This window comes from Sorex fumeus, unplaced genomic scaffold, assembly GCF_029834395.1.
Source record: "Sorex fumeus unplaced genomic scaffold, SorFum_2.1 ptg000058l, whole genome shotgun sequence".
Taxonomy (NCBI): domain Eukaryota; kingdom Metazoa; phylum Chordata; class Mammalia; order Eulipotyphla; family Soricidae; genus Sorex; species Sorex fumeus.
The window spans coordinates 24,855,905-24,870,992 of NW_026606115.1; the positions used below are offsets into that span (position 1 = coordinate 24,855,905).

Genomic DNA, 15,088 nt, shown 5'->3' on the forward strand with positions numbered 1-15,088 from the left:
GGTGATCTTTGAGGATTCCAGTAACCATGCATTAGCTTTTCCCCATGCCCCCATCCCCACAGTCTGTTCCTCTTAGTCAGGAGCTTTGCCTGGGTCAACATTCACTGATTCATTTTATCCAGTGTTTATTGAAAGCCTAGTCTGTTCAAAGTACGGTTCTGAAGCTACAAGCAAGGCCTAACCATCTCTTGAGGGCAAGGGTCAACTCTGACACTTCTTGATTTTATTTTATTTTTGTTTTAGGGTTACACTTGGCCATGTTCAGGGATTACTCCTGGCTCTACACTCAGGAATCACTCCTGGTGGTGCTCAGGGGATCATATGGGATGCTGGGGATAGAACCTGGGTCGGCCACACGCAAGGCAAGCACCTTACCCACTGTTCTTTCTCTCCAGACCCTGACACTTCTTTTCTCTGTCCCTGACAGGGGGAGAGTTGCTGCAGGTCTTCACTATATACCTGGTTAATGAATAACTAAGTTCCAGAACTGATCACTGCATTGATCTGATGATTGATTACCCAACAGCAGCCTCTAACCACTTGCTCTCAACATGCGGTGTATGCCTGGAGAGAAAGAAAATCTCTCTGTGTTTTAGTCCCCAAGTTAACCCAGCTGGAGGCAACAGTGTTTATTCCTCTGCTTCTCCATAGGGGCCTAGAACCAGTGGCCAGGCAGTGGGAATGAAATCAGGCCAAAAAGCAATACTATACATGGCTAACTGACCTCACCTCAAACAAAGGTAAGGACCAGCTCCTTCACTTTGTTTTTCCCCAGAAGTCTTTGTTTAGTCTTATAGATCAGAGTGTAGATCAGAGGAGCTAGTCACAAAAGATTTCATTGTTCATTCTGACACCCACTGATCTCCAGACCACCCTTTCTTCCATGTCCTTTTCCTATAAAACCCCCTCCTTGTGACATTCAGATAAGTGGGTGCTTTAAGGACATGTGTTCTCTGTCTTCCAACCTGACAGCTAGTTGGGGACAGAGAGATCATATAGCAGGGAAGGCATTTTTTGTGCACACAGCTGACTTGGGTTCAATCCCCAGGACTGCAGAAGGATCCCTGAGCCCCATCAGAAGTGATTCCTAAGCACAGAGCCAGGAAGAATTCCTAAGCATTGTTGGGTGTGGCACTACTTCTAAACAAACAAAACAAAACAAAACCTGGGGTCAGTCTGGAGTTATAGCACAGCGGGTAGGGCATTTGCCTTGCAGGCAGCCTAGCTGAGTTCAATTCCCAGCATCCCAGATGGTCCCCGGAGCACTGCCAGAAGTAATTCCTCAGTGCAGAGCCAGGAGTAACCCCTGAGCATCTGAGCATCGCTGGGTATGACCCAAAAAGCAAAAACAAACAAACAAACAAACAAACAAAAACAAACCTGAGGTCAAAGCAATAGTACAGCAAGTAAGAGATTTGCCTTCCATGCTGCTGACCTGGTTTGATCCCCTGACATCCCGTATGGTTCCCCCCCGCCTCAGCACCGCCAGGAGGATTTCTGAGGGCAGAGTCAGGAGCAAGCAGCTGAACATCTCAGGATGTGCCCCCCCCAAACAAACAAAAAACCCTTTCCTAACCATGTCATCAAACCTTTCATTTGACTGGTCCTCGAGCAACAGAGAAAATGAACCTTAGAGGTTACAGTAATATTTAGCAACCTCTATACTCATCTCTCACTGCGTGTCTTTCCTAGAGAGACCTAAATTCTCCTTTTCGCCTTTCGCTCCTCCTGGCAAATTCAGTTCTGTAGGGCAAAATGATATTTGCTCAACACCCCTTCTTTGGCAACAGTCCCTGGCACCTACGGGGAACCCAGTAATAGCCTGTCAAAGGGTGGCATGAAGGTAAATAAGCTTTCTTCTTTCATTTATTTGCCAGATGAAGCAGTTCACTAACGCACCACTTCCTTTCATTTCTTTTAGGTTGCATGCTGAAAATAAAACCAATGATATTGACTTGGAAAAAACAACAATGATATTGATTTGAAAAAAAAAACGATGATATTGACCTGACCTCTGGAGCACAGCACTCTGAAAGGCAGCTGTTTCAGGCTGTGTCCTAACAAGACCTTACCTTCCTGCACAAGGCTACAGGGACAGTTCGTGTTTGCTATTCAACTGAGGGTCCCTGACGTCAAAGAATGTCTGTGGGTTCTAGGGAACAGTGGAAACTCTTTCCGGAGCAATGCACAAATGCCTGACTAATGTTTTTATTCCCATTTTTCCTCTCTCCCCGCCATTCTTGGTCTCCTTTCCAGGAAATGGACTGGAGAAGCTAGCAATTGATTAAAAATAGGCTGTGTGTGAGGAAAACAGATATGCAGGAGCCAATGGAAAGTCTCAGCACCTCAGAATGCCGGTGGTAGCTATATTTAGGCTTGGAGTTTAGGTTGCTTTGGTGCTGGCTGAAAGCCTGCCTTTTGGAAAGGAAGAAGTCTTCCCTTGATTGATGGTTCAAGGCCTGTGCCCTTGCTTGATTGACCTAGTGGGACAGTTTCCTGATGGAAAGCTCAGCATGCCTGTTCTTTTTTCAAGAGGCTTCGCCCTGGGAATCTTAGATTTGGGAAAGGGCCTGGGCTGATGCCCAAAGTGTGGCCTCCTGGCATCAGGTAAATGAAAAACAGGTCCAGGAAGGAAGATACTTAGGAAGAGGTTTCCCAGTAATTTCTCTTGGTTGCCTTACTCCAGTCCTTTTATTCCCTGGTTAGGTTGCAAGATAGTACAGAGACTAGGATATGGGTTTGATCCCTAGCATCAAACGGCTTTGTAAGCATCTCTGAATATGGCCCTAGAGCACTGCAAGGGTTGCTCTGGTGGTCTCCACACTACATACTCCAAACTGCACCACATCCTCCCACCCTCACATTGAACATCCAGTCCTGCTGACTGGAAATCATTAGGAGGGGCACATGAGTCTCCTGCACTGAACCTGGAAGTCCTCCTTCCCACCAAAAATTTGTTTCTGTGACTATCATAGTCATCTTGTTCCACTGAAACAAACACCTCTCCCTTTTCATCAGACCTTTATCTCTAGAGTCAACGACTATTAACAAAGTCAAGTTCCCTGCCTTAGGGAGCCCAGAGTTTAGCACCCACTGCTGAACAAATTCCATTAGACCTGTGAGGAAAGTTCCAGCATCACTGCTTTAACAAAGCAGGAAAGTCAGTCATTGTGCATTCAGGTGGATGGGAAAAGAAACTAACCTTTAGTCTCCACAGTTGGAAAAGACAATTCACTTGGTGCAATCCAGTACATAGTTTGCATTCAGGATGCCTGGGTTTAATTCCTGGCACTCGTACCTTCCCCAGTGCTCTCCCCTAGCACCACTAACTCCACACATACCACAGTTAGTTACTCCAGAACTGCTAGAACCCAAACTTCACAGGTAGTGGCCCAAAGCCCACCCCTGGAATCTGCATTCACTCAAAGGGCTCTCAGCGAAATGGAATTTAGAGTGGGATTTCCTGAAAAATAAGATTGCAAACCTTCCCAGAAATGCACCTAAGGGTTCGTGAGAAAATTATGTCTGTGAGGAGGCAACATAGGTTTTCTGGGTGCCTCTTGTCTCCTGGAATCTGGGTCCCCTTTCTGGAAAACTCCCCACTTGCCTCTCCCCAGGGGGTGATAAAATGGGACAGGAAAAGGCAGCAATCCAGGGGAGACAGGAGGTTGAGACAGGGTAGGGAGGGATGGGGAAGCAAAAGAGCAAAAGGAGCCCACCCCACCCCCTTCACTTGCCTTTGATCATTTGAGTAGGGGTAAACTCAAGAAGGACAATGCTAGCTCTCAAGCACTGCTGCCAAGGAGGGAAGTTCTTTACAAGGGTTAGTTATTATGACAACATGAATAATTGAACCTCCCAGATAACCCCCAAACTTCATTTGAGGCTTTCTGTTTTCTCTTCATCAGCCGCCAAATCTCTGAACGAAAAGAGCCCCCATGCTGGGTGTTGGCGCAGAAGGTAAAGGGGCTGCTGTGGGTTTACCCCTTCTCCCAGCTCCAGTCTGACAGCTCTTAGGCCTCCAAAGGCCAAGAGGAGGGCATATGAGGGAGAGGGAGGAGGGCATTACATTCATCACCCTAGCCCCCAAGATTAACTTTCTCTCTCTGCCAACTCTTAGAGTTCTCAGCACCTAGGATCTTGACAAAACATGTTCGTTCATAAAGGATGGGTACTGAGCAACCTCCCCAGCCCCCAGTCTATGCAGGGTTGCTTTGCTCTTTCTCTGCCTCACCTTCTCAGGCATTCCTTTGGATTCTACATTTGAAATTGCTCTTGAAAGTATTTTTTGTGGGGGCTGGAGTGATAGCACAGCAGGTAGGGCATTTGCCTTGTACAGGGCCGACCCAGGTTCGATTTCCAGCACCCCATATGGTCCCCTGAGCATCACCAGGAGTAATTCCTGAGTGCAGAAGCCAGGAGTAACCTCTGTGCATCACCGGGTGTGACCCAAAAAGAAAAAAAAAGAAGAAAGAAAGTATTATTTGCTTTCTGTGGTTTCCACGTTAGATTTATCTTGGTTCCAGCCTCTTTGGTCTAAACATCTATTTCTTTTGTTATTTTTGGTTTGGGGCTACATCTGGTGGTGTTCAGGGATCCCTCCTGGCAGTGTTCAGGATACCATATATAGTGCCAGGGGTCAAACAACGGTTGACTGTGTGCAAGACAAGTGCCATAAACCCCCATACTATCTCTCTAGCTCCTGGACTCTTGGCAGTTGCCTTTGTTCTCAACCCACTCTAATCCATGTTCCATGGCTCTTAACTGCTTACAGGGTAAAAGTCGTTCAAAGTCAAATTCAAAGTCGTTCCTATAGTCATTGAACCCTCCATGATCTGACCTGTGACTGTGCCCCTACATCCAACCACAGAGGTGCTAGACCTATCCTCCCTACCTCTAATCCCTTTTGCTTTATCTCCCTAACTCCCTTCTTTAGCCTCTTTTAGCCTCCTCAGCTTCCACATCCCTTTCTCCTTTTTATTTCTTTCTGCTTTTTTTCAATTGGTTTTGGGATTACACCCTGGCTCAGGGCTTACTCCTGGCTCTGCGCTCTACAACAGCAGCATTCAGCATACAATATGGGATGGCAGGGATCAAACCCAGGTTGACCGCATGTAAGACAAGCACCCTATCCTCTGTTCTACTTCTTTCTGTTTTGGAGTATATATCTGAAAATGCCCAGGGACTACTCCCAGCAGTGCCTGAGGGACATTGTAGTGCCAGAGACCAGAACTAGACTTCCCTCATACAAAGCAAGTGCATCTCCCAGTCCCTCCCCTCCTCCTTGATTGCTTGCTCCAGCACTGACTTTTGGTGTTTTGTTTTGAGCGACTACACCTGGCAGTGCTCAGAGCTTACTCTTCTTGCCCCTGCACTCAGGACTCACTCCTGGTGGTGCTCGGGTAACGCTACATGGTGCCAGGGATCAAACCTGGGCTGCTTGCATGCAAAGCAAATATCTTCCTGCTGTACTATCTCCTCAATTTTTTTGAACCATCAGGATCCCCACATCAACACAGCTCCACTATTCTTATTTTAGTGTATTGCAACCTATTTTTCACATGTCCATCTTCCCAGTTAGTCTGGAAGGCCCTCATCAGCTATCTCTGTATGCCTAGTACTAAAATAATCTTTAAAAGAGACTAGATGTTTTAGCAGCAGGCGGTCAGAGAGCCAGAGTTGTTGTAGCACAGCTAGTACCACGTGTGTCCCTGGACTGCTTCTTAAAATGCCTTTCCTTGCGGATCCACATGGATCCACATTTCACTTCATTTGGTCTTGATATCAATGCTACCTCCTCCAGGAAACATCCCCTAATCATTCTGCCTAACACAGCACCTACCCTCCCCACTTTCTCACTTATCTACTGACATCTACTGCTTCATTTTACCCCGAGAGCTCTCCTCAACACTTGGTCTATTGTATTTTAATATGTTTATTAACTTCTTTCCTGAAAAACTCTAAGGGGGCAGTGGCTTTGATAGTTGTTTGCTACCTGCATTTCCAGTGTCTGGAACTGGACCTGCTACAGGGCAGATGCTCAATATTTACACACGGAATGTGGCCAAAATGGACCTTAAATGGAAGTGCCTTGGCACCCCATTCCTTAATGCTTCCATGTTCTCTGTGCCCTGGGCCATCATTGTCTGTTACTTCTGAGCCTCTCTACTCTACCTGTTCAAAACGAGGACAAGAATGCTACTGACTAGAGAGGACCAGGGTGATAGTACAGTGGGATAGTACACTTGCCTTGCACACTATTGATCTGGGTTGAATCCCCAGCACCTTATATGAATCCCCGAGCACTGCCAAGAGTGATCTCTGAGCGTAGAGCTAGGAGTCACACCCCTGAGCATTGCCTGACGAGGTCTCAAAACCAAAAAAAAGCTGTTGGCTACAGAGACAGGTACAATTTCATACATATACTTGCCTTGTATGCAGTGCACCCAGGATTGATCCTCAGCACCAAGCCCTGTCACTGTCACTGTCACTGTCCTCCTATTGTTCATCGATTTGCTCAAGCGGGACCAGTAACATTGTGAGACTTGTTACTGTGCTTGGCTTATCGAATATGTCATGGGGGAGCTTGCCAGGCTTTGCCGTGCGGGCAAGATACTCTCAGTAGCTTGCCAGGCTCTCCGAGAGAAGCGGAGGAATCAAACTCGGGTTGGCCGTGTTGGCTGCGTACAAGGCAAACGCCCTACCCACTGTGCTATCGCTCCAGCCCAGGAGCAAACTTTAATTCAGAGCCAGGAGTAAGCCCTGAGCACTGCCAGATGTGACTTAACCTTCTCCTCCTACCAAAAATAGGGGAAGAATGGTACCCACATCGTAGATAGACATGCAACAAAATCAGGTTTGGGAAACTCTAAGAATGAGGCTTGGCACAGAAATGGCAGGTGTGCATGCTAGGTTAGCCAGAATGAATGGCCAGACCAATGCTTCTTGCCTCTCTGAGCCTTCTGAGAAGCCACCATGATCAAGTCATGATTCTTGTGCTGAGGTGAGGTGGGGGAAGCGCAGTTCTTACCTGCCACAGTTGTAGAGGTCACAGCAGAAGCAGGTATTTCCCCGAATGCGAGGAGTGCAGAACTCACGGCTCAGATGAGGGCAGTTCACCTGGGGGCACACAACAGCAGGAGATGAGCCTTTCTGGAAGGGCAGGGGCTGGCAGGGAGTCTGATGAAGTGGTCCCTGAGGCCATCTCTGGGGGGAGCGACTTGAAGCTAGCCCTCACCACGGTTCCCAACCCCCCTTTCTGAAGGGTGGTGATGGCAAGGGGGAAGCACAGATGGAAGGATGCACATGGAGCCCAGAGGGAGGGGACGAAACAAAGCTGCAGTAATAGGGGAAGCAGGGCACAAGAGGACAGAAGATGGGCTAGGAAGGAAAACAGGAGGACCATGACATGCACACTGAAGTACAATAGTACCTCTTTAGCTGCCTGGGTAAGGTTCTTCATAACCCTCGCCGAAGGAGAATTTTTGGTTGAGGAACTTATGACCTTATGTAGGAAAAATAGGGTTAGGGGGACCAGAATTACAAGTGAACCTAAAGGCAGTCATTATTCATATTTTTTATTAAATTTTTTTAATAGTTACTGGGCCTGCTCGAGCAAATCGATGAACAATGGGAGGACCGTGACCGTGACCGAGTGAGACATCATGAGGTACAGTTGCAGACTTAGACATTTTTGTGCTTGGGTTTCAATTATACAATGATCAAATACCCATCCCTCCACCAGTGCCCATTTCCCATATTTTTATAGTTCCCCAAGATAATACAAGAGAGCGAGAACCCTGAAATCGAGAAAAGACTAATGACATTTCACACAACTTGACTTGGCCCCAAGTGTTCCACATTCATTTCTGTTTAACCATCTCTCATGGGGAAGGAATTTGCCAAGTTCTCTTCACGCCCCCAACCTCACCCCCACCTGAATGAAAGGCTTTTTCTGGTTATTTGTTTATTTATTTATTTATGGGTTTTGTGCCACACTCAGCGATGTTCAGGGCTACGACTGGCTCTGTGCTCAGGGATCACTTCTAGTGGGACCTGGAGGACCGTATAGGATGCAGGAGATTAAACCCAGGTTCAGCTCCATGCACGGCAAGTACCTTACCCACTGTATGTCTCCAGCCCTGTGCTTGTCGGGTACTTCTTGCTGCATAATAATGAAGATCAGTGGTGACCAGGATTTTTATTCCATGGTGGGTCCTTCGTGACTTTGTGCGTTGCCTATCTGATAGGCTGTTGGCACATACATATTTTGGCTCCTCTTTTCTCATCGAGGAATAGTTAGAAATATGGGAAATGTGTAATTGGGAAAAGGAAATGTTGGGGAGGGAGTAGCAAATAGATGGGAAAGCCAGAATGGAACATTTTGTCTTGATGCCTTGGGAGCAAGACCCTGGCTTCAAATTCCTACAAAAGGATTCCCAAAAGCTGTAAGATGAGGACTCATTCTCCAGTTTGTTCTTCCTTTGTTTAGGTTTATAGGTAAGAGGAGATGGGCCTCAGGAGAACAAGCCTGGAGGGAATTGATTGTCCCACCTATGGACAATGGAAGCCACCTCTCTGCAACCCACCCATTCTTCCCTGTGTTTTTCCATATGACCCTGTTCTGGTAGGCCAGAGACAGTACAGGGGGAATGTACTTGCCTCGAAAGTATTTTACCCCAGTTGTATTACCAGCACCACCGAGGGTCTCCCCAAGCACCGTTAGGAATCACTTCTGAGCAGAGAGCCAGGAATAGCCCCTGAACTCTGCTGAATGCCTAAACACCTCCCAAATCCCCTTTTATGGCCTTCAGACAAGACAGTTGCTCGAAGAATACCATCTTCTAACCTGTTAGTGTGAAAAAGTAAAAGATCCTGCTTGGCTTAAGTTAACAAGCCTTGCCCACCATGTATGCTCTGTAAAACAGCTTTCCCTGAAATTGGACAAGGGAGTCACCATTTTTCATCTGCCTGCCTCCCCTTTCTCACAATCACAGGTCTTTTTTCCAAACTCTTCTTGGGATGGTGGGAGATGATTTTCCTTTTGAGGGCAACAAAATACCCACTGGCCAAGATCTCTTAGCAGCACACAGTAGAGGGACAGGAACAATAGTACAGTAAGCAGGGGTTTTGCTTTGCACATTGCTGATTTGTATTCAGTCTTTGGCAGCCCATATGGTCCCCTGAGCCCTGCCAGGAGTGATCCCTGAGTGCAGAGCCAGGAGTAAGCCCTGAGCACTGCCAATGTGGCCCAAAACAAAACAAACAAAAAAAACCCGAAAAAAATTGAAAACAGATACAGTCCTGCCTCTGCAGAGCTTCAAAGCTAAGTGTCTCAGTGACTCTGATTTGTCCTTCTGACCCCTCCTGCATATAGACTCTGATTCCCTAATCCCAGCCTTGGGGCTTGGTGAGTCTCTTGCTGTTCTTGCAGCTGGTAACTAATTCCAAGCAACTGAGATACCAGCCATAGAGACCAGCAAGGGGCCTTATGACCTCTAAACCCTCACTGATCCCTCTTGGGATCCAAGCCAGGCAGTGAGGAACTGGGCTCAGAGGGACAACCTGTGGCCACAGAATAAAGTAAATCAGATTAGACTGCAGAAAGCTCTGACCTAGGACCACGGGTCATTAGCACTCCTCTAACCCATTAAACAAAGCCACTCTAGATGCCAAGCAGGAAACTTTGGGCCATAAAAAAGAAGCCAAAGAGGACTGGAGTGACAGTACAGTGGATAGGTCACTTGCCTCACCCAAGGCCATCTCAGGTTTGATCCTGGTACCACGTATAGTCTCCCAGAGCCCACCAGGAGTGATTCCTGAGTGCAGACTCAGGAGTAGTAAACCCTAAGCACCACCAGGTGTGCATGCCCCCAAAACAAAAAAAATAGCAGTCAAGGAAAGAGAAGGGGACTTCAGGCAGCATAAGAGACTTCCCCACAAAGATTAAGGCATTCAGATTCCAGTTGACTCACCTCCTCAGCTTCCTTCTGGGATGTCTTGGGGACATAGTGGCACCGGTTAGCATAGAGTGGTTTCAGATCCTGGGGAAGAAAATACCATACCAAAGGAGCAGAAAATTTGAAAACTAAAGGAGCAGTGCTCTAATTGGTAATAAAACATTTTCATACATTTTCATACACACACATGCACACGTGCTCTATTGATAATAAAATATTTGGACACACACATATACACCAGAGCAGGCAGTGACTGAGGGGGTTCTTTCTGAAATTTGCCCAACTAAGGAGTCTGGAAGGTGATACTCTAAACACTGCTTTCTACAATATGGAGATCTCCCAAAAATATAAGAATAGAACTCCTATTCAACCCAGTGACACCACTGCTTGGCATCTATCCCCCAAACACAGAAACATCTATTTGAAAGGATCTCTGCATAGCTACTTCATTGCCACACTTAACACAATAACCAAGAATATGGAAACAAGCCAAATGCCCAACCACTGATGAATGGATAAAGAAGTTGTGGTATAGCTAAACAATGGAATATTATACCACTCTAAGGAAGAACAAAATCATGCAATTTGCAACAATATTGATGGAACTAAAGGATATCATGCTGTGTGAAGTCAGTCAGAGAAAAAGAAATAGGTATAGAATGATCTTTCTCATATATGGAATTTAAGGATACATAATAAGGTAGTAACACAGGGCCAAAGGCAACAGAAACAGAGGTTTGATCCACAGAACTGAGTTTGTGGGTAGGGATTTTGAAGGGAGGGGCCTTCAGGATCTTTGGAGCAATAGGCGGGCATTCTGGTAGCAGGTGTGTTTGAATGGCGTATGCATGAAACCACCATCAACGGTATTGTAAATCATAGTTTCTGAATCAATAGAGATTAAAAATAAATAGTAGAATTGCTTTAAAATGCCTTCTAGAGAGAGCAAAAGGAAATGCCTTGCTACAGAGGCAGGGTGGAATGGGGGGATGGAGTGGAGAGATGGGAGTGCTATGGGATCATTGGTGGTGGAGAATGGGCACTGGTGGAAGGATGGGTACTCGATCATTGTATAACTGAAACCCAAGCACGAAAGTTTGTGAGTCTACAACCATACCTCATGGTGTTTCACTAATAAAAAATCCAGAAACAAAAAATATATAAATAAAAAATAAATAAAATAAAATGCTTTCTATTGGGCCACTGGTAGCTAAGGAATTAGGGAACAGATTGAGAGACAGCTTTCTTCAAATTGCCTCTCTGGTTTTTAATTCTGTCTTTATTTTCATGCAAAGAGTCCCCAGGAAACATGAGTTAAAACTCTAGGTTGTTTCTCCCCAGGCTTCCAAAGGAGGGAGGTCAGCTTTGATTACCTGCGGGATAAAAGGATCACACACTGAGTGACAGGGACTCCCTGCTGTCATGGTGACCCTGCTTTCTTAAAGGAAGAGCTTGGGAAGTAACCCTCCAAGAGGGACTGGCAGCTGTGGAGTGGGATTGGTTTGGGGTGGTAGTAAGTATTTTCCCCCAACTGAACTAGGAGGCATCTTTCATGTCGTTACACAGATTAGATATAGATTGTGAACTCAAAAAATGCTTCCAGAGCCCAGATAATGCACATGGGTTTTACTGACCACTGAGTTAAGTTATTCAGCTGGCCCCACCAGCTTGCTGGGAGGGAGCTCTCAAGCTTGTGGTTCCAGATCGAAGAGATAGACAGAACCCAGTGGTGTGTGGAAGCTTGAGGGCATATAATTCCATTTACTTGCAAGGTAATGCCAAACGTCTATGAAGTGGTAAGGGCTATTGCAAAAGCAGAGTAGGATGGGACAATGGTTTGCTCATATTGATTGAGACTTTGGGCTATACCTGGATGCTTTCAGAGCTAACTCTTGGCTTTTTGCTCAATACTCACTCATGGTGATGCTAAGATGATATGTGGTGCCAGGGATTGAAATGGGATCAATCACATGCAAGGAAAATGCCTTAACTCTCATCCTATCTCTCTGACCCCTAGACAATGATTTAATGCAAACTGATCTTCCACCTTGGTTCCAAGTACCCTGGTAGATGGAACTTAATCTTGGTCCCTCCTTCCCTCCTACTCTTTGCGTGCCATTTCTAATTATCTTGGTGGCTGCTTTTTATCATACTGGTAATTTCACATTTTTGTACCGGTCTCCCAGTCTGCTAGGCCATCAAGGAATACCAAAGAACTTTCTAGAACTTTCAGCAGCTTCTACAAGACCTCTGAGCTGCCCAATGTTCTGAAAGCAGGTTTTCCCACTGGCTTGGGCTGTAGTCAGACTGGAAAGGAAGGAAAGTGCTTCGGTTTATACCTTATCCCCCCACCCAGCACGGTTGATCTCCCATGCCTGGGTGATGGGAGAAGCCACATTATGCCGCCAAAGTCCTTTTGATCTGCTTCCATAGACATCATTCGGCCCCCAACTTCCCTACCTGAAGGCTGACAAGACTAATGGCTGCCACTATTTGCCACTGGCTGCTCCTGAGGCTCTTAAGAAGAAGTGTATAGAAGTCATGGGGCGGGGGGGCGCCCACTGGAGATTCTTGGCCAACTAAGTGGTGGCTCAATGCAAGAGCCTGAGGTTGCAGTGTATTCAGTGGCCTCCAGGGCTATATCCAGCAATGCTTGGGAGACCATGTGATGCCAGGAATGGAAGCTGGGTTTTGATGCATTCTAACCACGATACTATCTTCTAGCTCCTTTTTCTGCTCTTCTCCATTGATACCTCAGAGGAGGTACAAACCCACTCAATGGAGAGGTGGGGAATGATTATTGAGGTGGAACATGACAACCTTTTTTCAGCTAAAGAATCCCAAAATCTCCAGTGAAAGGAGAGAAATGAAATTGCTTGATCGAAACATCTTCTTTGAGACAGGCCCTCTTAGAACACATCTGCCTCCAGGAGTTGAACATCCTCCTGCTAGCCCTGAGAAGTAGAGGTCTATTATGTTTGTTTGGAAGAGGAGGAGGAAATTGTGGTATCTGGATGCAAAGTGACTTTCCAGCTAGTTGTCAATTTATAAGGTGGGGAAAGGAATCTGAGATGTGGGAAGGGAATGAGGAAGAGAAGGACAAGGTACATTTCAAGGGGGTGTAAATAAAGTGGTATGGAAAGGAAGCTCCTATTCACCCAAGATAAACTACCACAATATTAAATGGCCACTGTCACAGGGTTGACTGGCTCTAAAGTGGACGAAGTGTTGGTTCTTACGTGGACCAAATATGCCTCCAGTGAATCTGGCCAATAGGGAGTAAAGAGATAATATAGGTAGAAAGCTTCTGAGCTCTGGCTTGATCCCTGAAACCACATGGTCACCTAAGATAGCACCACAGAGGGAACAATCTTTTTTGCTGAACACTATCCAGGTCTATCATGGGTACTGTATGAGTAGAAAAAAATTTCAGATTCATCAGCCTTATCCCAACCCCCTGAATCAAATATGCCACTAGACTGGAGATATGGCTCAATCATAGAGCATATACTTTGCATGTATAAGGCCCTGGGTTTTATCCCCAACACCTGTATCTATACCCACTCCCATATAATAAAAATACTTCTCTGTAGGCTACTAGCTTTGGGGAGCAGGGATGGAGGCTGTGTGGAGGGCCTGGAGTCACGCAAAGACCAAAAGGTAGCTATTACAGAACACTTTCGGGGCTGGAGAGACAGCACAGTGGCTAGGGTGTTTGCCTTACACACAGCCAACCCGGGTTCGATCCCCGGCATCCCATATGGTCCCCCGAGCACCACCAGGAGTAATTCCTGAGTGCAAAGCCAGGAGTAACCCCTGAGCACTGCTGGGTGTGACCCAAAAACAAACAAAAAGAACACATTGCCACAATAGAAACTGTTTTTCCCTCCATTTCCTTCAACTGAGGTCAGTGATTCCAATGTTGAAGCATGGCAGATAAATGCATATAGGTGAGCTTACACTTCCTCCCTACTGTGCTGACTATATATATGCACTTCAATGGGAATGTAAGAAGGTGCAGTCACTTTGGAAGACTGGCAAGTCATCAAAAGGTTAAAGAATTACCCATGAACCTTGCAAGTCTCAATGAGGTGTATACACAAGGGAAATAAAAAAGATGTCTGTACAGGAATGTTCACGGTGACATTACCATAATATTCAAAAGGCAGAAGCCACACATATATCCATGAACCAAATAGACAAGCACTACATGGAATAACCAGACTACAGAATGTTATTATTTTATAAACAGAAATGAAATATAGACACCTGTTCCAACACAAATAAATCATTACAACTAAATGAAAGAAGTCTCGTTGAAAAAGACTACATATTATATAATCCTACTGATATGAAATGTTAGTTAATATAGGGAAATCTGTTGAAGAAGGATATCAAAATTACCCAGACCAGAAAAAATGCGGGGCTAAGGAAGTTCTAGTTAATGAGTATGGCGTTTCTTTGGGGGATTGTGAAAATCTTCCCTGATGAAGAGGTTGAGAGCTTGTTCATAGCTTTTTGTGTACTAAAAACTGCCGAATTATAAATTATATAATTGGATAAAGCTTCTAAAAAGAAAATATGAGGAATGAGTGGATGAGGGGCCGGGAGGAAGCCATTTTAAAAGCTCATGATTGTCATCAAAATCTACTAGAGGTCTCTTTGACCACTAGGCCTAGGGTTGCCATGGAGACCGCCTCTTGATGAATACTGAGTATGATAATGAGGACAATCATGCCTCCCCTATAAGTATCAGGATTGTGTTGTGTCTCAAAAGAGGTCACCGATGTGCAGGCACACTGAAAAGCTACACGCACTACACAAAAGTAAGAAATTGATGCTCTTAAGGTGGCTTCTGATGACTACAAAATAGCAGGCACAGTCTGATTGCTACAAAAGGGGGTAGCGATTCGAAAGGTAATAGGCAAAGATGGTAAGAATTACTGGGTCAGGGTGACAGGATTGTGGATGCAAAAAGTTCTTGATGTCTCACTTGCATGGGAGGCAAGGGCTTGGAGCCACACCTGTGGTGCTCCGGGGACTCTCCCTGACTCTGCGCTCAATTTCTACTGTGACCCCCGGCAGTGCTTGGAGACCATATGTGGTACCTTAGACTGAACAAGGCAAAC

The 15,088-nt window shown here is 45.8% G+C and overlaps 1 protein-coding gene across 1 annotated transcript in view; it reads right to left on the reverse strand.

Moving 5' to 3' along the window:
• Window positions 1-15,088, reverse strand: part of TMEM255A (transmembrane protein 255A) — a 68,003-nt gene that overhangs the window by 30,275 nt on the left and 22,640 nt on the right. The window contains exons 5-7 of the mRNA XM_056125643.1: window positions 9,975-10,043; window positions 7,433-7,504; window positions 7,031-7,119 (exon numbers count right to left, since the gene is read on the reverse strand). Of these exons, the coding sequence (XP_055981618.1) occupies window positions 7,031-7,119; window positions 7,433-7,504; window positions 9,975-10,043 (230 nt within the window). The remainder of the gene's footprint in view (window positions 1-7,030; window positions 7,120-7,432; window positions 7,505-9,974; window positions 10,044-15,088) is intronic.